Source organism: Cololabis saira, chromosome 13 (assembly GCF_033807715.1).
Source record: "Cololabis saira isolate AMF1-May2022 chromosome 13, fColSai1.1, whole genome shotgun sequence".
Taxonomy (NCBI): Eukaryota; Metazoa; Chordata; class Actinopteri; order Beloniformes; family Belonidae; genus Cololabis; species Cololabis saira.
In genome coordinates, this window is record NC_084599.1 from 22,731,997 (window position 1) to 22,759,881 (window position 27,885).

General features: G+C 42.3%; 1 protein-coding gene across 1 annotated transcript in view; it reads left to right on the forward strand.

Annotated features, from left to right (window-relative positions):
• Nucleotides 1-2,777: 2,777 nt before the first annotated feature.
• rnf220b (ring finger protein 220b) overlaps nt 2,778-27,885 on the forward strand; it is a 32,249-nt gene continuing 7,141 nt past the window's right edge. Inside the window, exons 1-7 of the mRNA XM_061738325.1 lie at nt 2,778-3,049; nt 4,164-4,763; nt 23,519-23,645; nt 24,589-24,631; nt 24,728-24,820; nt 26,026-26,068; nt 26,364-26,453. Of these exons, the coding sequence (XP_061594309.1) occupies nt 4,184-4,763; nt 23,519-23,645; nt 24,589-24,631; nt 24,728-24,820; nt 26,026-26,068; nt 26,364-26,453 (976 nt within the window). The 5' untranslated portion in view covers nt 2,778-3,049; nt 4,164-4,183. The remainder of the gene's footprint in view (nt 3,050-4,163; nt 4,764-23,518; nt 23,646-24,588; nt 24,632-24,727; nt 24,821-26,025; nt 26,069-26,363; nt 26,454-27,885) is intronic.

Here is a 27,885-nt window from a genome sequence, read left to right on the forward strand (position 1 = left end):
TCACAATTCAATTTATTTAGAAAGAAGAAAAGATGATCAGGTGAAAAAGAACTACGAAAAGACACAGAAAGGGAACAAATCTTTGGCATAAACTGCACATATTGAGATGTTCTGCTCTCTCTGTGCCTGTATGGCAGTCAGGAAGACAGCCAAGTGACACACCTCCTGCCAGAAAATGAAAGCATACAATTAACATCGCATACCATCATCCTCAGCTGAGCGGGCAGGCTTATAATTGGCTGGCTGACCAGCCTGCGTGGCTTCGGGTGGCAATTTATTCTGGGAGCCATGCAGTTTACCCTGGGCAGCTAACGGGCCCTGTGCCGTAACCTGGCTGAGGCAGCGGGGACATCATTAACACTTCACTGGGCCTGCAGGACACACACCCATCATCCACTATACAGCACCCACAGCCAGTAGCACACGGGGGCATCGTGGGGGGGAAAGGGAAGAAATAATCACCATCATGTCAATGGAGCCACTAGTAGTAAGTGTGTTCAATGACCAGCTGGCAAATAAGGTTACTTTTTGGCATTTTTATAGTGAAAGAGTAGAATAACAGCCTTTAAAAAGCATTTCCAACCTTTAGATAACTTTTGGCTATTGATTTTTAATGAAACAGAGATTTGCCTGCAGCAGATCTTTTTTGGGAATGTATATGAGTATATGTGTGGAGGTGTGACGGCATCCTGTCTAACTCAAAACCAAGTGTGAATGAGAAGCAGCTCTCCAAGAGGAATAATGACCTTGCCTTGTCACAAGGAAGACATGTGTCACATACAACTATATTGGTCTGAGGGCAGAACTGTTGCAGAGTCAGTCTGGACTCTCGTTTATGTGTCCATTTAAACGTCTGCATCTGCTGTCTGCCCCTCCACCTCCTCGCTGACCGGCTGTCTTTAAGTGTCACATGGAAAGCTCTTTAACACCTGTAAGGGACAGAGGAACCGTCCAGACCATGCTGGTCCTCTTTGGTCTTCAGACATGTTGAGAAGAGTCCATTTTTACTTTTTGTCCGACTCGTCTGCTTTGTTTTCAAGCTGAATTTGCACAGCAGACCCCCTTTCATCCTGCCGTGCCTCCCCTCTGTCCTCTTCCTTGTGTCTTACACTCAGCTGTGATATTCCCAGTTCACTCATTTCCCATCTCAGGACTGGGTCTTGCGCTCTGATTGCCCACACACTGACACACACGCAAATGTACGCACACAGGCTCACAGCCAAATGGCTGTTCATTAAAGACAGGGACCTGAGGGGAAGCAATCGTCTGAGAGACGGAAATTGCGTGTCACATTAGATTAGCTGTGTAAAGCCTCTGGATTGGCTCCAGGGAATAAGGAATTATTTCAATTACATTATTTCAAAAAGTCTTTAAGCAATACCAATACCGATAAAAACAAATTAAGAGTGATTTGGGCTGATTTGTGATGCTCTGAGCTGTGCTTTCTGACAATGTGTGGGGAATCACATATGAATGATGCAGATATTACACTGTGTAATATGTTGAACTCGAAAGCAGATTATCTTTGACAAATAATGCCATTGGTTTGCATTGTGTCTCATCAAAAGGGAATATTCCCAGGTGTCAATCACGGAGGACAGGGGACTGAGCAGGAGAAGTCTTTTCCCTGCCACTCACTTCACAGGGGTGACACCAACACATCCCCACATACTGTAGATCGACTTGAGTGGGAGAATTTAGTTTTGGAGCGGATGCAACTCAGTAGGTGTGAAAAGACAGGTGTCAGGTTCTGATGGCTAAAATGAGTCATGTTATGAAATAATATTGACTTGTGTGTGTGTTTTTCAATGTCCAGTCTTTATACTATAACCAGTACTGGAGTTGAGGGGGGATGAGGGGGGATGGCATCCCCCCTGAAATAAAAACGGTCAAAATCATCCCCCCAGTAAAACTGCCATCCCCCCTTTCCATCCCTTATGTCATTTCATCAATGAATGTGGTTTTACTGCTATTTCAACATTTAGAGTAATCACCAGAAAAATAAAAACAGAAAAATAACTTATTTGACAATTTTCACCTGTTTCAAGTAAATTTTCCCTTGAAATAAGTAGAAAAATCTGCCAGTGGTACAAGATTTATCTTCTCATTACAAGCATAAAAATTGTTTTTTCCAGTGATGAGTCTTGTTTTAAGTGTAATAAGATTTTTTTTACTAAAATGAGACATTTTAACTAGAAACTAAATTTGACTTATCCTGTAAACGCATATTGATAAGTTCAGAAAACTGCTGCTATGTCATTCCTGCAGTATTTCTGCAGGTGTTTTGGTCAGTGCTATTATTTGTAATATATTATATTATTTGTAATCAGCACAAATTATTTGTCCCTATATGATAAAATCCACCATCCCCCCTGATTTTTTTTTTACAACTCGAGTACTGACTATAATCCCAACGATAACGGGACACTGTGCCACTTCTTAATGTTTTATCAACCAAAACTGAGTGCTGACTGTTGACTCTACTGCACATCTCACTGCACTTCACCTTAAAGGCTGATTTATGGTCCCGCGTTACCCCAACGCAGAGCGCGTACCCTACGCCGTAGGCTACGCCGTAACCCTACGGCGTAGGCTCTGCGTCGATTTAACGCAGAACCATAATTCAGGTTTAAGGGAGGGCAAGAAAGTGTGTCCATCGGCGGGCAGGTCTCGGGGGAGAGGAGGGAGGGTGTGGGCTTCAGAGGAAGAGGGCAGGGTAAAGAGGAGGAGAGGGGGGATTGTCGCACGAAGCGCAAAGACCAAGAGAGGCAGAGCGACCCGCAGCCAGTCCACTCACCGCTCATTCATCCCGCTAGGACGCGTCACCAAACTACACGCAGCTCCGGCGCAACTCCACTTCCAAACACTCGCAACATCTGAGGGAGACCGAGAGAGAGGGAGAGGGAGAAAGAAAAAAAAACACGCTATCTCCTTCTTCTTTCCTTTTTTCCTGCGCAAACGACAGAAAGTGTCTCCGAAATTAACAGTAAGTTGAAAGAGACTGCGGAGCGGAAGAGTTGGTGAAATAAATCTCGAGTACTTCATCCCGGTAAGTGCGGACTGATGCTTCCTCATCACACAAGTGATTGCGGCTTCATTCACTTTAATTGCTTTAATTGGGTATTTGATTGCCATGTGTACCGTCGGGTTTGGAGCTTTTAGTTTTCTTTCTGAACTAACTTGTGCGTCCTGATAATGCGTAAAAAAAAGGAAAAAAAGAATATAGGTAAAAAACCGAGAAGGCATCCCGGTAATCCTTGGCGTGTGACAAACTTTGTACCTGTTTCGAGCTCTTGAGGAATTGCAAAAGTCTTTTTGCTACATGCGCGTTTCCCAAACTGTTTTTGCTCAAAGTTTATTTAGTTTGCCAACAGTGCGTAAACTTCCCTTTTAACCTGGTATATTTTCATTAAACCGAAAGGAAAACTATAGTAAAAAAAAAAAAAAGTTTAGGTCTTTATTCAAAGTTTTTAACATATCAATTTCACTTTAGAAATTGACATTTTGATGTAAGTTACTATCATTAAAACTTGATATTTTTGTTTACAGAAATTAAAAGGTAAAGTTTAATATTTCGGAACAGAAAAAGAAGAAACACGTCTTTTCCACATAAAAAAATACCCATCACTGTTGAAAAGAATTTAATAGTCGCAATTAAAATGATTAACACTTTTTTGATTTACTCAGGCAGTGGGTTTATTTTAGTCGAAATAAAAGAGTTTTTCTTTTTTTCTGTTTTGAATGTGTTTGCATGATTTTTCCTTAATCTAATCACTTCGACCTCAATATTAAGTTAACATTTGCAGGCTCCGTCTATGTGCGTTTTATTGGCAATTTATTCCATCGTAATTATTTACAGGCTCAGAAGGCCTCCTCCAAGCCCCCTTTTTTTGTTGAGATTAGTCCAAAACTGTGATTGTAAAAGTGCCTCCAGGATTTCAACTGGTATGTTTCACAACATGAAAGGACTTAGGCATGGCTTTTCTGAGACAGTTTCCTGTACAATTAATGAAATGAAATACCTTTGTTTTTCATAGGAATTTAAACACAAATCCGATTATGCATTAAATCTGGCAAATATATTTCTTAAACATTATGTGTCATACATTCCGTCCCACATAAATGCTCTGGTCTTACTGTATGTGTCTTCTCTGGTGCCGTAGGACCAGTGACAGGGAGGTGAATGGACCTCCACCGGCCCTTCAAGATGGACAGCCCCTCCTACCTGCCGGCTCCACTGGCCTCCCCCGCTCTGATGGTGCTCGCCTCCACCGCAGAGGCCGGGCGAGACGCCTCCGTGCCCTGCCAGGCTCCCAGACCCTTCGGCGTCCCTGCCTCAGTGGAGAAGGATCTCCACCTCCCCTTCCCCTCAGCCTCCTACACCTTCACCTCCATGTACCAGCGCCAGGGCCCCATGTCGGGCGCTTTCCCGTCCCGAGACTTCCCAGCCTCCCTGCTCCACCTGCACCCTCAGTTCAGCGCACCAAACCTGGACTGCTCCACCCTGGGCATGCTCAACCACAGCGGGGTGGGCGCCTTCCGACCTTTCTCCTCCCCGCAAGAGGAGAGGGAGTCGGGGTGTTATCAGTCAGCTTTCACCCCCGCCAAGAGGCTGAAAAGCTGCTTTCCGGAGCTGGAGGGGAAAGAGTTCGACTTTGGCTCCCTTAAAGCTGCGGAGGAGACGGGGAGGAAGCTTTTCTCCATGTCCGGCCTTTTGTCTGACGGAGAGGCTTCGTCGAGCCCAGAGGAGCGCAAAGAGCGCAGTAAGTACAGTCAGACTCCCTCAACTTGCATCTTTAAAGTAAAACATAGTGCATATTATCATTTTTAATGTCAAACTCACTCTGACACGACAAATTATATTAACATATCTCCCTCAGCTGCACGCACATAAGGAGTCAAATTGAAAAATAAGCTTTCTTAAGTAAGTCTAAACAACAGTTTAGTCGCCTGGTTGGACAAAGTATTTACAACAGCTGACTGTGCCTGACTTTGACCCATGTAAATGGAATACTGACACTTACCCAGCTTAGTGATCATTAGCAACAAATGACCATTAGGCCTAACTGGAAGTCAGACATTTTTTGGGTGTCTGAGGAACACAAATACATGGGAGCGTATGGAGGGTTGACATGCGAGGAGTGAGGATCGGAACGAATGACACGCTGTCAGAGATAACGAGGTGGCAGAGATAGAGAAGAAGGGATGGAGGAGGATACAGAAAAAGAGAGGCAGCGTGAGAGAGAGCGAGAAGAAGAAGAGAGACGCCCGCGATGCACCTCAGCCTGAGCTTCCCAACGACAACCCTCAGCTCAATATGGCCGCCCACACCAGCCGTCTGATTTGTTGACAAATGAGTGGGAGAGGTGTCAGTCAGCGCAGCGCGGAGGGAGAGACGCTCCTCATTACTCCCGGGGATAATTGCCCAACGACGCGGGGGCAGAACTCTCGCCTCAGAGAGAGACTGGAGGGAGTGAGTCAGGGAAGCAATGCTAGGCATGATGGGAAATCAAACCTCCTCAGCGTCGGTCGCCAAGGAGAGCGCCTGACAGATGAAAGCAACCAGAGAAAGACAGAGGGAGAGAGAGAGAGGGAGAAGAGAGAGGGAGCACCCAAAGGCTCAGCAGATCAGAGGGGGACACCATAGAAAATAATGACAATGAGAATGGGTGGGGGTGGGGGGCTGGGGGAGTGGGAGAGAGGGTGATGGCAGGGGTGGGGGTGCTGATCCACACACTCATACACACCACCTGAAAGAAACTTTCATCCCACACATAAAAGGCAGGAGCAGGGACACGCTGTCTTAAGAAAAGTTTGGGTTGTGCTCCACGCGTGTTTGTCACTTTGCATATGTGCATGCCTTTGTTGAAACTTCCTGATTGTGTCGCCAGCCGGTGGCTGAGTGACAGGACCAGGGAGGCGGAGTGGCAGGAAGAAATCCCAATATGGAATTTTAATAAGGACAGGAAAAGAAGAGATGCCAGGCAGCATGGCGGTGTGAGAGGTGTGTCTGCCTGACAACGTTTGCTCTGTGCACTCGTGCTCACCTCTTCATTTTGGGAATCTCATTTGTGGAATGTTGACAAGGACAAAAGACAAGGTGGAACAGAAGACAGTGAATGGGAGGATGGTTGGGTTGGGGGGGGCGGAAAAATGGATTCCTGTACATTTGAAGCTGCTTTTCCAGCTTTATCCAATTAGATTGCAGCTCAAGCAAACTAAGAGCTTTAATGCAATTGAGCTCCCAGTACTTTTCTAAGTCTGACATACACTTGTTCCTCTTGACTGGGTCGACAGAAAGTCACTTCAGGACCAAAAGTCTTAAGTGTTAAGCTTGAAATCTTCTTTTAGTGTCAAGTGTTCATGTCCTGCAGTGACAGCGAGAGAGCGCAGATTCTCACTGGACTGTAAACTACACCATTTAATCCTACTTTTAAAGTTTTCTTTGTTAATTAAATTAATGCCTGAGTAGAGTTGTAATAGTTTTTTTTTCTTTTTTACTGTATCTGTGAGAGAGTGCCATGAAGTAAAGTAAAGTATATCCCTAAGCTGGAGTCCCTCACTAGACAATGCACCAGAATATCTAGAACAGATCAAATTTAGAGGATAAATAACATTTAACTAAGTTCTTACTCTCAAGAATCAAAACTTTTCTTCTTTGCTTTTTTAGAACACTGCAACATTTATCAACATGACCTTTTTTGATCTTTTTCCCGCCGTTTGCCTGGTGTCTGCAGAAGATTTTTTTGTCAGACTCTCGTAGGTGATAATGCCCGGTAGTTTCCTGTCTCTCCAAACAAAAAGCTTGGCAGCAATCCTCGTGTGACATGCGTGTCATCGACAGTGGCCGTCTCCTTCTGTCCATTTCGTGTCTTTCTTCTGTCGATGTTCCTCCAGACTCGCCTCTGTTTTATCAGGGAACGGCTGAGATGCTCAGCGTGCTCTGACAGCTGTTCAAACAGCCACGTTCGCTTTCAAAGGGCAGATGTCTTCACTGGAGCGAGTCATGCTTATTTTCCTCTGGGAAATGCTTTCCGCCGCAGGCCTGAGCTGGAACGAGAATGGTTCTTTACCAGAAAACATGAGTTGAGGAACTGGAGGCGTTGAGTGGCAAAAATGTGCCATGGCCTGACTAGAAGCTGTGTGTTTGCATCTGTGTGTGTGTGTGTGTGTGTGTGTGTGTGTGTGTATTTGTGTCTACAACTCACAGTAGCGGTGAGGCTGAGTGAGAGCTGCGATAACTGGAGCCAGATGTATCGAGAGCCCCTGTGCGTAGATGCAACACTTAAACATCCAGCTCGTGAACATCTGTCACAGGAGTAATCGCTCTTATCTGCAGATGAGACACAATAATTAACAGTATCAGATAATGAATCAGCAATCTGTCTGACAAAAGTTAGATCCACAACCCCTGTTTTCCCGCAGCGTAAAATCCCACAAATGTCTGTTACTCTCAAATTGCAGATAAACTTGCACATTATTTATACTGACAATAGGAATATGTTGATTGAATAGATATTAAAAAGGAAAGAAAATAATTTTCATTGTACAGATCACAGTATTTTTTAATATTTTAACTTGCAGCCAGCTGGTTGCTTATTGTTTTTTTTTTTTTTTTGCCATACATCTCAGTCCGTCCAGAATATTGATCATACATATTAGTATGTTTTTGTGCCTTTTCTTAAAAATGTGCATGTTAACATTACTAAGATCAAACATGGAAGGTATCAAAGATTATCCAAGCATCCAACTCAAGACAAGACCCTTCACGACAACAATATGTGCACATCTGGGTTTTGCATTAGTTGCAGACCATCAAAGACCCCTCAGACTGGGATGAGAGGACTCTGGGAGACCGGCCAAATCTTTACCTGCGGCACAAGAAATCCTCCAAGAAGTGAATAGTGGAGAAACATTTAAAAGTATTCGGCAGATGTGCCCAGTGTGCAAGTGTCCTCCACGGTCGGTTATTCGTGCCGCTTGAAGAGAATCAATATTACACAGATTTGTTTTAGATTTGGCTTGTGGATTAACTCCATGGAGAAGTTTCACAGGTTTGATCTCGTTCCAGATGGAGATTCATTTTTTCGTTGTTGTTTTTCCCTGTGTAAGAAGGTGATTGTGTTTTAGAGTAGCCCTCCCCGTGTACTTAAAAAGTGAGTACGTAAAGTGAATTAAGAGTAAGTGAATAAAGGTAATTAAAGCAGTATTAGCTCACCTAGGGTAGGTGCTTGAGCATTCAACTGCCCGTTTTTGTGCTTTTGTTCATGAACGCTTGCGTGCAAGAATTTACATTCTTTATTGACATTTCTCTCGCTCATACACACAGGCTGGGCCGCGTACTCTCTCTGTGTATGCTGATTTGATAACTGGGATTGTGTGCGTGCTGTGTTTTGAGCGTAGCTGCTGTTGATGGCTGCTGGTATTGACCGGCGCGTCCAGCTGAAAGACACAGTGTTTACATCCCCACAGCAGACCTCAGGAGATCAATAGCAACCACTCGATGCTCATGCATACACATATAGTATCTGCTGCCTGCTATTATTCCCAGTGTGTATTCTCCCTTTCAGGCGGGCCGTGTATGCCCTCCACGCGTTGACAGTGATACTAACCACATTCTAATACCCAGTTTTATTCTACTTCTTGTGATTTTTTGATAATCATGACAAAAGTTTATTGTGATATGAGATGGTGTAAATATCAAAATTGCTACAAGAAAATGTTGAAAAGTAAAAAAAAGGGAAAAAATGAAAAACTAAAGGCTTTTGATAATTTTTATGACCAATCCCACCTGTTGAAGATGCTAATTTTATCGGACAGCCTTGCACAACGCGGCTGCACTCATGATGCTTTTAAAGTGCCATCTGCAACCGGCTCTCCCTCTGACCACACTGGTTGTCTTGCTCTTGATTTTAAATGCACAGGGAGGAAGCATTACAATATTAATGGTGCTTGTGTTTGATGTGAGAGCACGCCGTGGTTGACTGTTCCCCCTCCTGTTGTGATGCTAGTTTGTTCTCCTAATGTTCTCCCAAGTAAAAAAAGGCTTTCATCCTGGCGGGAGGGGAAAGTTTCCTCAGCTTTTTATCTCCTTCCCTCCATCTTCTAAGGACTGGAAAAGGGGGATAGCAGAGGATTTTCTAGATATATTTCGATTTACACGTTGACTGTGTGGTCCTAAAACAGTTTTGTGAAAGCGTGAGCAGGGCGATGCGAGTGTTTGTGGACCACACCGCTTGTCAGAGACAGACGGGATTTCAACAAGTCTGGCGGTCGGCTTTTACGGTAGCAGGGGGAAATGTGCGTGTGTGTGTGTGTGTGTGTGTGTGTGTGTGTGTGTGTGTGGTGTTGGGGTAGGTCTTTTTGCTGTGACCATCAGCACCTGTTAGGTGGTCGACATAATGTTCTGAAGGAATATGAGTCATAAGACATCGTGAAGTCATCTGCGATGGGTCCACACAAGCAGCGCTGCTCCCGCGTGTGCGTGTGCAAACAGTAAGAGGGAGGCTCAAGTATGCCGCGAGAAACGGAAAAAGGGAGACAAAACGAGAAGGAGGCTTATAATGAGTGCAGGGCCTAGGGGTCGTTAATACAACAACCTTGTTTCAACAGAGGCCATCTCCTCTTCACCCCCACCTTCCCCCCTCCCTGTTTCCCTCTCTTTCTATTTTTCTCTCCGTGCACCTGATCGACCTGCATCATAGCTGCCTCTGATCTCACATCAAAGGCACGGTTAGTTCGTGTGTTTGCGCGTGCGTAAAGAAGGCTTGGGGTAAAGGTGCTTTTTCTGTAGATTGAATCCCATGTTTATAAGAAGTAGCACACACACGCACACACACACAAACACGCACAAATTCCCATCCTTCGTCTTGTCTCCGGAGTCTAACAAATCAGTCAGGCAGACAGAGAGGGCACGAAGGCCAAATTCTGGGGTTAAACACATGCCGCTGAGGAGCAGCGCAGACACACTGCAAGACCACACCAATTCTGCATGCTTGGATGGAAGCCAGGGTCCTACATATCTAATATATGATATAAAGTATGTGTGTGACGTTTCTGTATATGCCTAGTGTCACACACAGACCTCATTACGGCATGTCAGCTGTGCTTGTTGCGAGTCTCCCAGCTGTGGTGGAGCTTAACAGAAGCCAATGCGCTGAAAGCATGCCAGGCGTGATAGTTTTACCTCCTAAACACATGACTTCCCGACATCATTTAGTGGCTTGGTAAGCAGGAGTGACAGCCCCCTTGTTGATTGTCAAATATGCCAATTTTGTGTTATTTGAATAAAAGGAGAGCATCTTTAGGGAGCTGTAAAGCAGATATATGGAACAGACGCCCAACAGTTAACCCTATTGTGCAGACACAAACCGTCAGCTGTGAATCCTGACTGACACATGCGGTACACTTGTGCGTTTTCTGTGTATATAATGCCATTTTATGCATTGTGGGATTGTTAGTAGAAAGTAGAGTTCTTTCCATTTTTACATACAGAATAGTGCATACACATCATACTGAAACACAGAATAGGAAAAAGTTAGAGGCCGTGTAACCACTTGAATGTGACAATTCCAACACATAAAATCACAGGAAGCTGCATGGATTACTCACACATTCATCCTAAAGATCCTTTGATCGGTTGAGCCACTTCCAGTGGTGCTTAACTGTGTGGCAAGCTTCCATCACTGCCTGTGCACCTCTGCTTTAAAGGTCAAAGTTGGCCAGGATTGACCTCCTCACCCCGCCGTGTCAGGGTGTAAACACTCCCCCGATTCTCCTCAGAGAATAGCGCTGGGTCTGGGCCATAAATCACAGGTCTGATAATTGGTAGGAAAACAGCAGTCCAGCAGTATATAACCTTTTACGTGTCGTCTCAACAATTTATTATGGTGCTAATGAGTGGCCGTGTATCAGGGTAAGAGCCGCAAGCGAAGGGGATTGAGTGAAGGGTTCACCACAGTAAAATATGGTTTATTTGCTACCAGCACACACACACACACATGCCTTGGCAAGTTGAACACACACTTATAAATGCATCAACATGGGACTGCAACGTGCACTTCCAGCTCCGGAAAGCAAGTGGATGCTCTGCCACTTGGAGGAAGGTACTCGCCCTGATGTATATGCGCATATGCAAACATTCCCTCACACACACACGTATGCATATGCAAACACGCTATCGCACACACACACAGTAGCTGGTGGACTCAGCAGTGTCCATTACAGACTGCCATTAGTATGGAGATTGTGCTAATTGTCCCCATAGACCACACAGGCAGCGCTCAGCAGGCCTGCTGTGAGTCTGTGGAGCTGAGTGAGAAAAGGAACTCTTCACACATGCTATTGTCTCGGTCGTGACCCTATTAGTGCAATTACAAATCAATCACCAAATGATTATAGGATACAGGCTGCGGATTGTTCCGATGCAAATGATGCCTTTTTGGCTCCTCAGGTGGTTATTCTTCTGCAGCTCAAGTACATATTAGTAAAGACACACTACAGCATAACTAAACACCTCATTTGCTACGGTCACAACCCAGTTCAGAGAAAAATAACAGGTGTAAATGTGTTTCTATAAGAAGAAGACTGCTATAATTAAATATATGTGATTATTTTTGTGTCACTCACAATGATTCTTTTTAACTGGAGGGTTATGAGTTTTATCATCGTCCAAATTAAAATCAAATGAACTGCAAAATATATATATATATCTAGCCACTGTTATAAAATATGCAGGTGTTGAATAACCGTATAAAGTATTATCATTTTAACTTCCTATGAAACTGTACATTTAGCTTTGTTAAAAACTAATTTTTTTGAAAAAGCAGTTTAAAATGTGTTGCAGATTATCACTTTAATCCTTTAGGACAAGTATACCAATTATTAATATATCCTCTGAAACGTTTTTCCTCCAATACTCGTTTACGAATACGATTTATAACGTGATAAACTCACTATGGAACACAGTGATCCAGTTTCTCACTACCTGAAACAGTACATTTTGTTTTAAACGGACCTGTGGACTGTGCTCTGGGTGGGCCGGTTCATTCTCCTGCAGACTGGAAAAGGTCCAGTCTCATTAGCAGCAGCTCAAAGCTCCTGATCAGTCAAGTAGAGGAGATTGAACTGTGAGTGGCGCCGGTGTGACCCCGCTGAGCAGGAACACAGGGGAGAAGATCTATACCCTCTGGCGCTGCCACCAGCCTCTTTGTTCTCCAGTGTTTGCTGACGGGGGGATCGGAGGGGCGTATCGATGGGGGCTCACACTGTGCTGCGCTCACCACGGCTACACAGCGGTGCGTATAAATGATATACATGAGCACGCACTCGGGAGTGCGTTTGTGGAAGCATTTCTGACCTGCTGCATGCACAAAACTGCACAAACCATTGCAGAGTTTATCCACGTTGCTTCAGATACACGAACACATCACGAACACGCTGCACACGGTCGCTTCAATTCTAGTCTGTAGTTGAGGGATGTCAGTGTAGTATTTAACTAAAGCCCAATTTGTCTTATTCTTAACAAGATGTGTGATGCTGGGATACCATACTTAACACACAGAGATGTTGTGCCCTTTAGCCACACAAGAAAACAACAACAACACCTCTAAACACATTATTTAGTGCCCACTTTTGCCAAAAAGAGCGTAATAGAGTTCAACATTAGAGCAACAGAGCAGATTTACTACATAGAAGTTAAAGCGTTTCATAATAGCAATGAGTTACAGTATTACACACATTTGTACAGTGGAAATAAACCTAGTAAAGAAACTTTGAAGCTGAACATTTTCATGGCACTTCCGTACTCAGGTTTACACTATTACATTAAAGCAAGAACAAGTGCTTTTCTTTGCATGAAAAGTTATCCTTGAAGATTTCTGCGTGGCAATATCATGAAGATCAGTCTTTCATCTCCCCGATTTATCCCCTTTTGAGTCTGTAGGGTGTCTGAAGATAAGCAGTTCAATCATCTGTATCTTTCCACTATCTGAAGATTAAACCATCGTCATCTGCCATAATTGTTTTCTCATCCAGGCAGACACAATAACATCCTTTAGGAAGTGTGACTAACATAAACACAGGTGCATCACTCACTGCCAGGTGATTGTGGTCCCCTCAAAAAGAGCAGCAGTCATCACGGTGTTTATGACAGTATCAGATCTTATCAGGAGCTTATCTGTAACGATGGAAGGGATGCTGCGGGGCGGCGTCCAGATCTTTCAACAAGCTCTGGCTGGGTGCCTGCTCACACTGCCATCGAGGCCCGCCACAAACATGACAGATTACCTAGAATAGCACAACTGTTTAGAGTTTGTTTGAAGTCCTCTGCCTGCTTAGTCTTTCTGGTGTGCTGCTCACTAATGGCTGAGGTTTCTGCTTCCTACCTGCACTGCAAAAAGTGCATGAGGGACAGGTGTGTGAGGGGAACGCAGGGGGGGAGACTGGTGTTTTCTTTGGTAGAGTTGGGCAATACAAGCTCTTGTGTTTATGTCAGTATATGAGACTTTTTCAGTGTATTGGGGTGTCTTTATTACTCTCTTTTATATTTGATCAAAACTCTTGAATATAAAGTTGGTTTTGCTTGTTGCTTGACATTCAGACAGCATTTAATGGCTGTAACATAGAGCAGCATAATAGGTTCACATTAAACGTGGGACGTTTTCCCCTCCCAATATATTTCATACCTCTAACCTGGTTTTTATTCTATCTTTTTTTACACACCTCTCTTTTCTCTTCTCTTACAAGTATGTTATCGTCCAATAAAGTTGGTATTGAGTGTTTTTTTTGACAAAGTCAAAATGGCAAAGCCCAGAACGCACTGAACACCAGACATAACCGGTTGTTTAAGGAGCAGACATGAACTGCGATCGGTTCAACCCCTCTAGAAGTTATGCAGGGATATAGGACTGGTCTTTCTTTGAAAATAAAATAAAATAAAGCAGGTCCCACAGGAGAGGCAGATAGGACGATGATTCCAGCTGCTTTGAATCAATGACGTATTTTTCAGAAGTTGATTTAGAGTAGAGAGAAGTTGTAACTGGCTGGTAGGAAAGGGGGTCTTGAGTAGCAGGTTAACGGAGCAGTCATAGGGATTAAAAAGGGATTTTTCCTTACTGGAAAGCACAACTACGTCATAGTACTAAGAGGGTATGGAAGACATCTGGAGGTTCTGGATGGTGTTGGAGAACGAGTTGGCCGCATCGCTTACTGGTGACAGCTGATCTGACAATTGATGCCCCAACTTGTGATTTTTTTTTCCCTGTTTTCCATTCTTGTGGGGGTCAAATCAACCTCAGCCGGAGCCTCTTCAAGTGTTAGACGGGCATAAGCTGGGCCTGACACAGGTGCATAGTTCCTCCTCTGAGGCCATGGTGGTACCGGGCTGTGGTTTTTGGTTGCTTTCAGGAACAAGCAGGGTGGGTTATGTCGCAAAGGTGATTATAGTGGCCAGGGAATGTGACTGATCCTGGACTGCTAGTTCATCTTTAACTTGGTTACAGTTTAGTTAAAAATCCTTTCAATTTCCTCATGATTTCATTGAGAGTCAGCAGTTTTTCTAAAGGCAGATTTATGAGACACTTAAATAAATCCCCCTCTCTTACAAGGTGATATAAAAGTTTCCAAAACAAATGAATAAATACAAATGTTCAGTAAAACACAGATCACTGAAACAATGTTGATCTAAGGATGCCTCCACTTACTCTAAACCCTTCCAGTTAAGTAAAACTACCACATAAGGCATTTTGTCACGTTCTTTTGCCTAAGTAATGGACTTATGATCAAAAACCAGAAAGGACTGGAATAAAAACCCTCAGAGCTTCCCTAATTTCCCCAAGACATGAACTTCTCTTACAGAGCAAATGTGAGGTGCTACCTGACAAAGATTGATCCATGAGAGTTCAGATCTTTCTGGAGCAACCAGTGGATGGACCCAGGCACAGACATGAAGGCACAGTCAGATTCTAGACAAAGATTTATCGACAACACAGGTTAGTGGTGTTAATCAAGTGATCTGAGGAGTGGGCAGGAATGCGTCGGCATTACCAGCAGACGGTAAGATGACTGGCGCGGCATGAGCAGCAGGGGGAACAGAGCTGAGAGCAGAGGAGAACTAACAGGATGAGACTGGGGTTTTTTTCTATTACTTTTTTGGTTTCCTCTTACAGCTAATTGTTGTGTTCTTTAAAAAAAAAATCAAATATAACATTTACAGAAAAATATACATATAAACAGGATGCAAATAATACAACAACAGCTATACAAATTATGACAGAGATGATGCTTGAGAGTTTAAAATAGTCTAAAATAGTCTTTTCAGACATAGTTAGATAGCTTTAGAGTTAGAACTACATTTGATATTGTCTAAATAAATATCAAAGGATGCCAAGAATGCATTGACATAAGGTTTCTAAAGCTGACATTTGGAGATGTGGATTTTATATTTCTCATTAATTGTAAAAAATAAATATAAATGGGATTTGGAACCTCTATGCACATTTTGTAAAAACTAGATGAAACTCTATAAGGTTTATTCTGGAGAAAGAAAATTCCAACACAGGGTTGCAGTCAAACTATGGCATATACCAACTGGTGTTAAACATTTATTTAGCAACAAATGGATTGAAGACCAGGCCAGATATACTGCCAGTTTGAAATAGATTGCAGATGTAGAGAATCATCACCAGGGAAACGAGCCAGAACACCCACAGCACAAACCCACACTCGCAAACACACAGAAGAGTCAGGAGGAACCCTGGACTACCTCAGATTAGAGAAAACATAAAAACCAACATCCCTATCCAGTCATCACTCTTGACTGATCCTCTGAGACCTGTCTAATCTGATGAAGATGCTGCACAATTTATCAAATCAGGAGTTGTAATGAGAGGATTTATAGTGGCTTTTTTTGTACACACTGAAACCACTGTGATAGCTGAAGAATAACCTGTCACCACCATCAGGGGATCTCTACTGAACTTACCCCACCTCATGCACTTGTTAGAGGTAGGAGGAAGGCAGCTAATCCGCTCTCTTTCATTGCTATAAAAATGCACAACTGGTAAGTGGGTTTGGTCTTGGTCAGACTTTGCTCAGTTGTTTTTTTTCCCCAGAAGGCATTTTTTTGTCTGAATGCTTCCATCTGAATCTGATACAACCAAAAACAACAACAACAACCAAGAAACAAGGCTTTTCCCTGTATTACTGTAGTTTTATTATCATTGATGAGCCCTGCATAATTAACCTCTTCAGTGAGTTCCACACATACTGACAAAGTGTTTATCCAGGACTGTTTAGAGAAGTTGAGTAGTTGTAAGCAACAGAGCGATCCCACTATTTTCTCCTTATTAACCACTAATTGAGAGAGAGAGAGAGAGAGCGCATGGAAAATGAAAATGAGAGATGCGACGCAGAGATGTTGGAATAATTAGCGCCACAGGGAGGCAAAAAGAGAGGGAGAGAGAGATAGAGAGAGAGAGTTAATATGTGTTATTCACTGGTCCGAGTAATGGTGATCTGTATTTTTAGAGCCAATCAAATTTTTGTCTAGGAAGGAGTTATGATCTCTCTATTGGCAGCTTGGTGTCTCTCTGTCACTCTTACATCTGTGATAAAAATGTCCAAAATGACAGAAATAAAGTTTAGTTGAACCTCACTGTGTGCTGATATGATTGCCTGAAGTGTGGTTAGAGACATGGAAGTCCTGACAGCATGGTAGTGTGACACTTCCAGACTTTGAGAGCAGGTGACTGTGACAGAATGAGTGACAGGCCACCGGTACAGCACTCTTGCTGTCCGCTGTCAGGGAATTCTTGATCCAATACGACAGCACTGATTTTGACAGACAACATTCAGCAAATGGATATTAAAGTCTAGATTTGGCATTTCGTTGCCCACAGAATGGGCTCACTTACATTTTAGGACCGGGGATGATAGATGTAACGTTTCATTGTTGTAGAGCCGGTTTTCTAAAAATAACCAGTTTTGGACATATTTTGAAACCTATCCACAGTCAGATCCAAGCAATTTCTGCACCAGGAGACAGTTGCATCTCACTGAAAATCTAGTTGATCCAATTACCCAAGTAAAGTCCCTAAAATTGAAGATCTTTTGATGTTTACTTGCTTTTCTTAAACTTTACCATACATTTTTTTTCCAAAGTTGTCTAGTTTTGTGTAGTTAGATGAGTTGAAATTTGAAATTTCTTTTAGAAACATGTTCTGGACCAAAGAAGGGAGGCTCCAGCTGGTTTGGTATCGGTTCTGCCAGGAAATGGTGGTGCATTAGGGCTTATAGAACTGGCAGTTTTCATGTTGGGAAGGGGAACATCACTGTTAAAAGGCATAAAAAGGTTTTAGAGCAAAATATGCTCTCATCCAATGTCTTTTTCAGCAAGTCATTGTGAAAGTGCTAATTGCATGTATTGCAAAATCATGGCCTTGAAGAAGATGAATCTGGTTGTTGAACTGACCTGCGAGCTTTTAGCAAAAGCTTTTAGCAAAATGTTTTGCTATTTTAGCAAAATTTTTAATAATGTTTCTATGCATTCCAGACATTTCACCTACTGACAACATTTGGTGCACCATGAAATGAAAAATATGTCAAACAAGACCCAGGACTGTTGAGCAGCTTGATTCTTTATATAACACAAGAGCGGGACAACTGGTCCCCGCTTTACCCAGATATATAAGAAGTGTTGTTAAAGGATGAGGGGATGTAACAAACACAGCCCTGTCCCAGCTGTTTTGAGATGTTACAGTTCTCTTGGTTTAAACATTTAATATTTAAATGTCATTGTGCTCTAATTTCATTTTGAGTTTTTTGTCCCAGCTTTTTTCAGATTTGGGGTTGTAGAAAAGAGACTAAAATTGCATTAAAAACTTTTCAGAATGCCTTCTTCGATTTACCAAATAGCCAAATTAGAATACAATGCATTTTAACCTTAAGGAAGATCTATGAAAACACTTAACCGTGAGCAGCATTGTAAAGATTTTACCAAATGACTTCCATGTGCCAGAAATAATCAGGTTTACTGGTACATACTTGAAAATGAAACTATTTGAATGTATGTGGTGATATTTTCAAAGGAGGTGGTTTCTAAGTAGCCTTGTATCACTGCAGATACCCAAGGACAGTCCCAACTTTGTCTCCTGATTTCCACTCTCTCTCCTGTGGAAGTCACTGTCAGAGATCATTGAGCTATGCATCTCAATGAGGGGCAGATTGATTGGTTTGAACAGAGCAGAGGCAGGTTCGATCTTTACCCTGAGGCCCTGGGAAGGGAAATATGGTCACAGAGACACAGTTGTCCTGCTACCCAGTCCACTCTCCATCAGGGAGGTGATTGAACGCATACATGCAGAGCCACACCCGCACCGGATGGAGCAATTGTAGTGACTAATGGAGAAGATGAGAGAGAAAAAGACGTAGAGGGAATGGGAGGGAAATTCTGAGTTTGTGTGTGCTGATTGACCTGTGGTCAAAGAGGTTATATCCATTGATCTGCAGGGCAGAAGAAAAGGGTTTTGGCCTGAAGTGCTTCAGAATGGGTCTATTTGGGGTTTAGGATTCCTATCCATTCCCACCCGGAGCTTTTTCATCATCTGACTCCCCTTGACTTACAGATGATGTCTCCTGCTGTCCATATAAGGCATAGACTACTACAAAGGCCAAAGGCCAATCAATGTTCTACAAGAGGTTGATACAGGTCTTATTAGTCAATGAGTGATCATTAGTCGTCTAACGAGGCATTGATTTGTGCAGCGGCCAAAGGTTGCAGTGGTTGTGTTGAGTGTCTTTAATACATTAAACACAATTGATTGGATACTATACGGGATGTTTTGAAGAATGCCGTTCTTAGACTAGACAGTGACAGATTAGAGGTCAAGCCAGGAGAGGAGTGTTTTTTTTTATGTTTTACTCGTGTAGAAATTCTGCAATTAATAAAAAGCAGATATCTCGAGGTACTAAGTCAAAGGCAACTGGACGTGCTGTTTCAAAGGCTGAAGCAGCAGCCTTTGAAAACTGAGGAAATGACTCTGCTCATAGCAGATGTGTTACTACAGAGCCTATAATGTTGCTCATTAAATACCCAACCTCTCAATAGGCCATTATTTCCCCAATAAAAAACAAACGGCGGCCTGCATACTTTCCCTTCTCCCCCCTCCGCTTCAGAGGTTAGCTCTACCTCACAGACGGTGAAAAACCCTGACTAATATCCTGCATGTGATGCTTTTAAATAGGAAGCAGGCCGTTGGATAGGGCGGGGTACAGGTGTGGCAGGAGCCAATGGATTTTATAGCCTTCCATCTCGTCTGAAAGTGTGCCAAGGACCTGCCTATACTACCCACCACTACAGTGTTAGCCGCCAAGCGTTAACTTTACTCCCCCCACCAATCTCAACACGCCTACTGGTTATATAGAGTCTCTGCTTGTTATGGCTTTATAGAGGGATTTCTGATGTGCTTAGAGAATTGTTTGATGATTGGGATAATGATGCCATTTGGAGTAAGTTGTCTCAGCACTTTATTGCCAACGAACACACAAAAACAGACCTAGCCTACGCAAAAAAAAACGGAAAAAAAACCCCCTCCACATGTTCCCCTGGATGCTTGCTCGTGTGTCCCCTGCCATTCAAAGTGGTCCAATGTTGCTCACGTCAGTCAGAATTACACCACGTCTACATATTTGTCACCGGGGGTACGTTTGTCAACATGTCTCCACTGCAGAACAGCCTTTTCATGCCCCAGCATAATGTCAGCGGGTGACATCCAGGCCTGATGTGATGTGGCATTCACTAAAGGTCACGTTAGGCATCTTCGCTCCATCTGCATCAGCAGAACTGGCAGCCGTCATATGCGTGCTGGCATCGGCCATTACCCAGGCCCTCTAGGGGACTTGATGCTTTGAGGATTTGTCAGCAGGATTCTGATCTCTCAGTTTCAGGGAGTGCACGGTACGCGGGACAGTCAAAGTCAGCGCTGATGCAGAACAACAGAAATCTGGTTTGGACCATCAATCACACAGGGGGAAAATGAAAGTGACAACACATTTTTCACTTTGAATAGATCAACTATATCATCTCATGATGCTCTTGATAGTAAGGACGGGCAAAGGAATATCATACTGTTTGGATTGGTTATTTGCCCAAGAGGTGAATTCCCTTCAAAATCATATCGAGATAAGAAATTGTATTAAACCATATTTGCGTATGCTCATACAGGTGACTCCCTCCAGACAGAATTGCTACATAAAAATGTATTTATTCCACATGTTAGTTCAGTTTGATAGTTTACAGCAGTCCAATGAAAAGAGAAGACCAAAAATTCTGAAATTGGTTGTGAAAATAGCTCAGCCAGTGATATGAATGACCTGAATTCAACCGCTCTGAGCCGTACATTTGGTCGCCCATGATCTAGGCCTACGTAGAACCAAAAATGGGTCTCCCCATGAGAGTTCTGGCTTAAAACTCGCAGCTGGAGAATGGCTAGACAGTCAGGAAACGAGGTCCTGAACTGGCGAGACACAAAGTAAGAAAAAAAGGAACAATCAGAGACAGTGGATCCATTTGGAGATGGGCCAGTCAAACTCAGCCCAACAGAGACCAGTGAGAGCAGGCCAATCCATCCCAGCCAGTTGCCCTAGTGAGGGGACAGTTAACAAGCCCCGCAGGCAGGTTTTACGGCCCCTGTTTTGTGTCTTAGACCCCCCAGGCTGAAGAGGGGCTGAGACTGACTGATAGTGACAGGCTTTATGTGGGCAGAAGCGGTGGGCAGTGAAGGGGTGGAGACGTGTAAAAACGCTGCTCATGACCCAACAACTGCCACTTACAAGAGCGCAGCATAGGCATCTTGCAGCAAAGTGTCTACACACACACACACACACACACACACACACACACACACACACACACACACACACACACACACACACACACACACACACACACACACACACACACACACACACACACACACACACACACACACACACATTCATCTATGCATGCAAACATGCTCTTTCCCACACCATTAAAGCTCATGTCTGCGAGGAGCAGGGGTAACGGATGGGGGGAGAGGCTGTATTCAGAGGAAAGGGGGGCTTATCCAAAAAGTGGACCAATAAAACACCTGAAAATCAAATCCCATTGCTCTTATCGCGGCGCCATTCAGAGACGTTATCTGTGCAGGTAATGTGGTTATAAATTCAATTTCAGCCCACAGATTTCATTGTTTACTGATGCCTGAATGTTCCGGGCGGCAGAGAGCAGAAAGCTCGGGAACGTTCAATGCGTTTCGGGAAAAGTCATTTAGGCTTCCATGAGGGGATGCAAAAAAGGTGAGGGGGATTGGACGCGGGAGGGGGGGGCTGGGCAGGAGAGTCGTCACACTCCCAAGGACACCTGACTCCAATTTCTATCTTCCATCACATGTTTTATTTAGAGGCCATTTGGTCCTATTTGTTTGGTCATTATGGGTCTCATAGCTCAACTAATGTCAGGGGACAACCGTTCCAATAGTCAAGATAGTTATGTCACAAATCATTTGGAGTTGGAGACTGGGGAAAGTGTTTGTCTATTATTGTTGCGATAGGATCTTAAAGAACTGTAGTCTTTCATACACCACACTTCAACCTACCAACTAGCTTGCAATGTCCTGTTTCTAAAAGAGTTACATTTCCATTGCCAGCATATGTCCTCTTTTTTTTATTTGGCTTGTGAAGATGCAAAATGAGTTGTATCATTCGTGCTAGCGCTCCCCTTATGATTGATGGCTTTCAGGAGTAAATCACCTAATCTACCAGGTAAAAATCCTCATACAGTAGAGCTCCTCAGGCTCCCAGTTGGCTGCTTATGGCAGTAATCCATCAGTGGGACCCAATGGGCCGAGTGGCCCTCCTGGGTAATGTTCCTATTGACAGGCTATGATGTCAACACACTGACAGCAGGGTGCCAAAGCAATGAGTTTATATGTGTGCAACCTTATTTTACTTTTTCCAACCCTGTCTTCAGTAGTATATATGGGCTAGTCAACTCACACAAACACACTCAGAATGTGTTCACTAAGTTAAAAACTGAACATTTCTCCTGATATGGTCTACTTTCATCTTTCAGCTTAAGTTAAATATGGATTTCATTCTGCTTTTTGCTTTAGTTCAGCTCCTGCATTGAGTCTTAAATACTGTACATTTTACTCACTTAGGTTTTATCTGGCATATGCAGTATTTAGTTCAGATAATGTCTTGTTGTAGAAATAGATTTTTTTTTTCGATTCTCCCAGTCTGCTTAAACTATTACAGTGTGGTGAATAGTAGTAGGCTCATCAGTATTACCCAGTACTTCATAGCAGTTCTGTTAAACTCACAGTTTTGGCAAAAATATTTATTTGAGGCGAAATGAATACATGACCCCTGGGTGTATGTTTAGTCATTATGGTTTTTATTTATTTTTTACAATAAATTATCAATTTAGCTAAAATACTGCCAAAATAATGACAAAACCATCCTTATTTCTTAGTTGCACCAGATTTTATCATTGGCATGTCAAAGTAGGTAATAAAAAACACAAAAAACAACAAAATAAACAGCAAAACATCAAATTTGATATTATTCAGTACTTCTTAGACGCACAAAATGTGAATTAAGTAATCTGATATGATACTGCTTTCACCCCTAATATTTTTGGAATATATTTTGCTATCTATTTATAACACGCATTCAACTTATTGTATTACTTTTACTTTAATACTTGAAAGTCATTTTTGTGCCAAGTTTACTTATTTTTTTAAAGTCAGACAGATGTATGATGGAATTTAAAAAATGAAAAGATGGAAAAAGCCAAGACACTTTTAGATTCAGTGTGAGCTTATTTATTACAGCAAAGAGTTATTTCAATCCCTGCTGCCCTTCATCAAACAAGACTGATGTACAGTACAAGCTTAAATCGCAGGTCACATTTAATAGTGTTCATTGAACTTATTCAGTATCTTTATTATTTGTCCTTATACATAGCATTATCGCTATTATATTTTATTATTTTCTATATTTTGAATCACAAACCTGTCCTTATTTACAGATTCTTTTTTTTTCTCATTTTATATACTGTAGCTGCTGCAGCATCTTATGGCTTCTTCTTTGTGAACACCCCCCCCCCCCCCCCCCCCCCCCAAAAAAAAAATAAAAAAATCCCAATGAGTGGTGTGAAATGATGTATTGCAAAGCAAATGCTCATTCACTGGCAGATATGTGCCTGAGGAGCTAATTATAGATATTTTTTCATTATGTTAAATTAAGATGCAGATATGTAGCATAATGGATAAAGAAAAAAAAGTCTGGTGCAGGTTAAGAAGGCAGCTGATGGCACATGTCTAAGAAAACACTGCCCCATGTCTTACACCTGAATGTTTTCTGTAGAATGTTCACTTTTTGTAGATGAGATAACAAAAAAAAAAAAAATCATAAACTTAAAACATAAAAAAAAAAGTATCTTCTTTAACAACTTTCTTGTCCTTCCTCTATCCAGGCAAGGTGAAGGGTCTTTATGACACACAGGCCCCCGTGTGTCCAGTCTGCCAGGCCGTCCTCCGACCCGGAGAGCTGCAGGACCACATGGAGCAGGAGTTAACCAAACTGACCCAGCTACAGATCAGGTATCCTTTTGTCACCTTATTATACTGCAGATATATTTTCACTTTTTGTTCCTTTAACATTGTCTTAATTTTACAGTAAACATTACATTAGAGCCTTTATGAAACAGAGTCCTTATGCTGTAGTTGAGGATTGCATCTTCATAGCCTCCTCAGCATTTTCCAGTTTCATCCAGGCTTTCACATCCTCTATTTATTCACTTGTCATTTCCCTTCTGTTTGGCATCGCAGATTTCTATTCTGTTCAGCTCTCAGGAAATAATTAATTCTGACAGATTTTGTGAGTGGAATCCCCTCCCCCTTTAGTTTCCTCCAGGTGGTGTCTCCCATCTCCTCTGTCACCTGTGTGCAGTGTTTACAAGCTGCTTCATTGTTCTCCACATATTTCATATTGCAGCCTCCGGCCTCGGGGCGACAACTCGCACAGCAGGAGGATAATGTCCTTCTAATGGCTGCTTTGAGCCTTACACACACATACACACACAAGCACAGGCAGGCACACACATTCATGCGGGCTAAAATACAAATATAGACACGCACTCGCACATTACCTGCTGCTCAGACCAGAAGAATGATTCCTCCAATAAAGACATTACACTCCAAATCTGCTTAACGACCGCTCCGTGGACAGTAATGGTTTCAAATTGAACTTTACCCACGGGGACACTGTGTGACCGCACGAGTGTAGATGTGACTGTGTGTGAGAGAGCGGATTACAGCATCTGTGTTGCAGACATAAACAGAGAGTGACTGAAATGAGTTTATACACAGACTCAGAGACAAATTCAGACAAAATAAAAGCAGAGGTTATGTACAAGGAGACATATAAACACAATATTGTTTGTGTGTTTTACAGGAAGACGTGTAGTAGATTGATGCATATGTGGGTGTAGCTTTCCATTGCCATTGTAAAGCTTCTGTTTTTCTGTGCCGCTGTTTCCCATAGTCCCACTCCAATGCAGCTTGAAAACCTCATGAGGACGCCGAAGGTGAGCGTGGCATGGACATCTTCACGGCACAGTTGCTCTGATATTGACTGCATTTCACTATGTTCACAGTATTTTGTTTCTCCTCTTTTTGTCCAGTCTCTTTCACTCTCTTTGCATATTAAGCGGGAAGGAGGATCTCCTACCTCACCCCTTCGACCATCTGAGGAAGCGCACTCAGACCGATACCAGGTATGGCAATGGCAAGTTGTAAGATCCATGTCAAGCACCATTGTACATATGTGCAGTACCAATTTAAACTTGAGTAAAACAACCCTATTACAGCCCATTTACAAGTTCATAATTATATTTATGAGGGGAATGCTGTGTACCAGAAAAAAGCTGTATAAATAAAACAATGTTTTTAATACGGAGCGTTGCTGAAGCGTTACTAACCCTCCTTCTTAAGTGGTGTTTCTGTACGGCCCCCTCCACCGTGAGGTTTAGTCTTTTTATTTTTGTTCTGATGGTCAAAAATGGTCAGGCTACTGATATGTACCAAATTAGAAAAAGCAGGCCAATGTTTTACATAGTGATGGAGATGAGTACCTGAAATGAAAAAAACATTTTTTTCACGGGTAGAGAATTGTTTTAATTTGTTAAACTCTTTTGGGGCGTAATCTTACAGAACGTGTATCTTCACAAAAAGCTGAAGAAAAGGGAAAATCATAATCAATTATTAAACAATTTATAAAACCTATTTAAACATTCACAGCACTTTTATTAAACTGTGAGGCTGAATCATTAAAAAAAATTAGTCAGGCATTACAATTAAAGTAAAATAAATCCACAGCTTGTCAAAATAATTCCTTCATACTTTTGTACACATTTCTATTTTAGTATCTCTTGCAGAGTGTGAGAATGTTTCTGTCCATTGTATTAATGGATAGAAAAAAGATCTAAATGAAATAGTTTTGGACAGCAAGCATCAGTGTAAAAAACATTCTCCTCAGCGCTATGTTCAACGTTCATAACAAGTCAAATGAGCTCGCAATTCATGTAATTAAAAAGTCGAATATGACTCAGAGGGCTTTACAAGCTGCACAATGTTTAAGATTAAGACAAAGTGTTTATGTCGGAATGTCTGCAAAGGCAATTTGATGCACAAATTCTCAAAGATGCAATGCAGTTTGTGTGTAAAAACAGCACGACAGTGTTAGGAAAACAATGGTAATGAGGAAAGGCAAAAGTGCAGGATTTCAGCGTCAGTCAGGTTCTGCATTTTTTGAATAAATATGCCAGAGTGTTATTATAAGAAATCCTCATAAAGAGAGACATGACACATTTATGGAGGAAGTAAAAGCTGAATAGTCGCTTTGTGGTTGAAAAACACAAATAAAAGAGGCTGAGTTTACCAGACAAAAACGAGGAAACATTTTCCACTCTTTTTATCACAGACATTTCTGCGGGTCCGCGCCAACAGACACACAAGACTAAACGGTAAGGAGTCTAAAAGTTGTGTTTCATTGCTGTTGATCTAGTTTATCGCTAATAGAGAGTACTTCAAGCTGTTACATCTGCAGTTTTTAAGTGGCTTTGAATTTAAAAGACTTGAAGAGTGAGAGTTTCCTTTGTTCACACTCATATGCCCAGTCATGTGCTTTTGTTCCAACGACCTCCCTCTCTAGCTGTGCAGATATCTCCCCATTTTCCCACACCATCTCCACCGGCCTAGCGCCCACACGAGCAGAGGAGCTATTAACCTTTCAACTTTGACCTCTTGATATGTTAACAGTCGATGACCTCTGCTGGTGCAGGTGCTACGTCAAATCTGGCCCATTGCGCCCACACAGCGCAGGAGCCCACCTAGACTGCACACAAGCTGGTAAGAAACACGAGAAATACTGTTTGTCTTCCTCCATCTTCATGTTAATTTGTTAGGTCCTATAAAGGGTTCATTAAGGGAAATTATTTTTGACAGAACCAACGTCAAAAACTTTGTTTAACCACGATGAGTCCAATTTTAAATGTAAAACTGATGTTTTCATTTCTAAAACATTATTTTCAGTATTTTCCTGTGCGTCTCTTCAACCTATTTAGTTTTTTATTCATTTAATGAACCACCATTTCTTTATGTGAATCAGATATAATCAGTTGCTGATATGGGATTAGTCTGTGTCCTCTTCTGCCAAGATGACCTGCATAAATGATAAAAAAAACACTTTCAAGTTTTCTTTATGAAGGTTTATAGGTTTATAAAAGGGTTTATAACATACAGCTTGAACAGTTTATCAGATGTTGATGTTTAGTGGGTGATAAGCGTCACCTGACTTGACGCATATATTTACAGACTTGGAGTTGGAAATGTCATAAATTAGGAGCTGCTGCAGCCATATCTGTGATGATAATCCAGAGAGTAAAATGTAGAAGTCAGAAACCAGTGGGATTGGTTTTTTTCCCCACCTTTTCATCTCAAAGCATATCCTCTCTAAAAGCCACTCTATTGAATAATTGGTTTATAGGCAGACCATAAAGAATATAGTATTATAGACTGGTCAAAAAATATGAAAAAGGTGGTTCCAGCAAGTTTAATTGTCTTGTAAATTTCTTGTTTACATACCATGTCAGGATTAATATAGACCTAAAACACGCACAGCATCCAGACACTAACTCACACAACAAAGCTCTTGTTGGAGATGCTCCAGTTCTTAGATGATTCCTCAAACTGCCGCCGCTGTCGAGGTCTGTTAGCCTTTATTGAGCTTTATAACTAGACAGCATAATGAGCTTCTAAAGACACGACAGGGAGCAGAAAGAAAGGAGCACTCCTCTGTTTATTAATCAAACTCACTTTCTCATTCTTCATCCTCTCTGATGAGCTCTTCCTCATCTATGACCGTCTCTTTAACCCCCATTATGTCCGCTGAGGTGGCGGCACTCAGGTCACGGCCACCAGCTCTCTGTGTGCCCTCCCCGCTCCCCTCCCTTGGGGGCCACTGTCATCAAATGGGAATTAAAGGGTCCTAAAACTTAATGTCCCCTTATGCAATTGGCAGTCTGTCAGGTCACAGTGGAAGAGGAGGTTCAGTCGGTGTTCTGCTGTGTTAACTTTTATATTTTCAGCGAGGAGAGTGTGGAACGACAGTGAAATCACAGAGTAGGAAAAGGCAAGAATGTTTTGAACCCAGAGCTGCTGCTTTTGAAGTGTCAATGCAGGGCAGTTTGTGAGATTATTTCTTCTTTTTTTTCTTGCAATTCAATTCAGAGGCAAATCTTGGACATTTTCCTTCATTTTATTGATAAAATGTGTCTGTTTT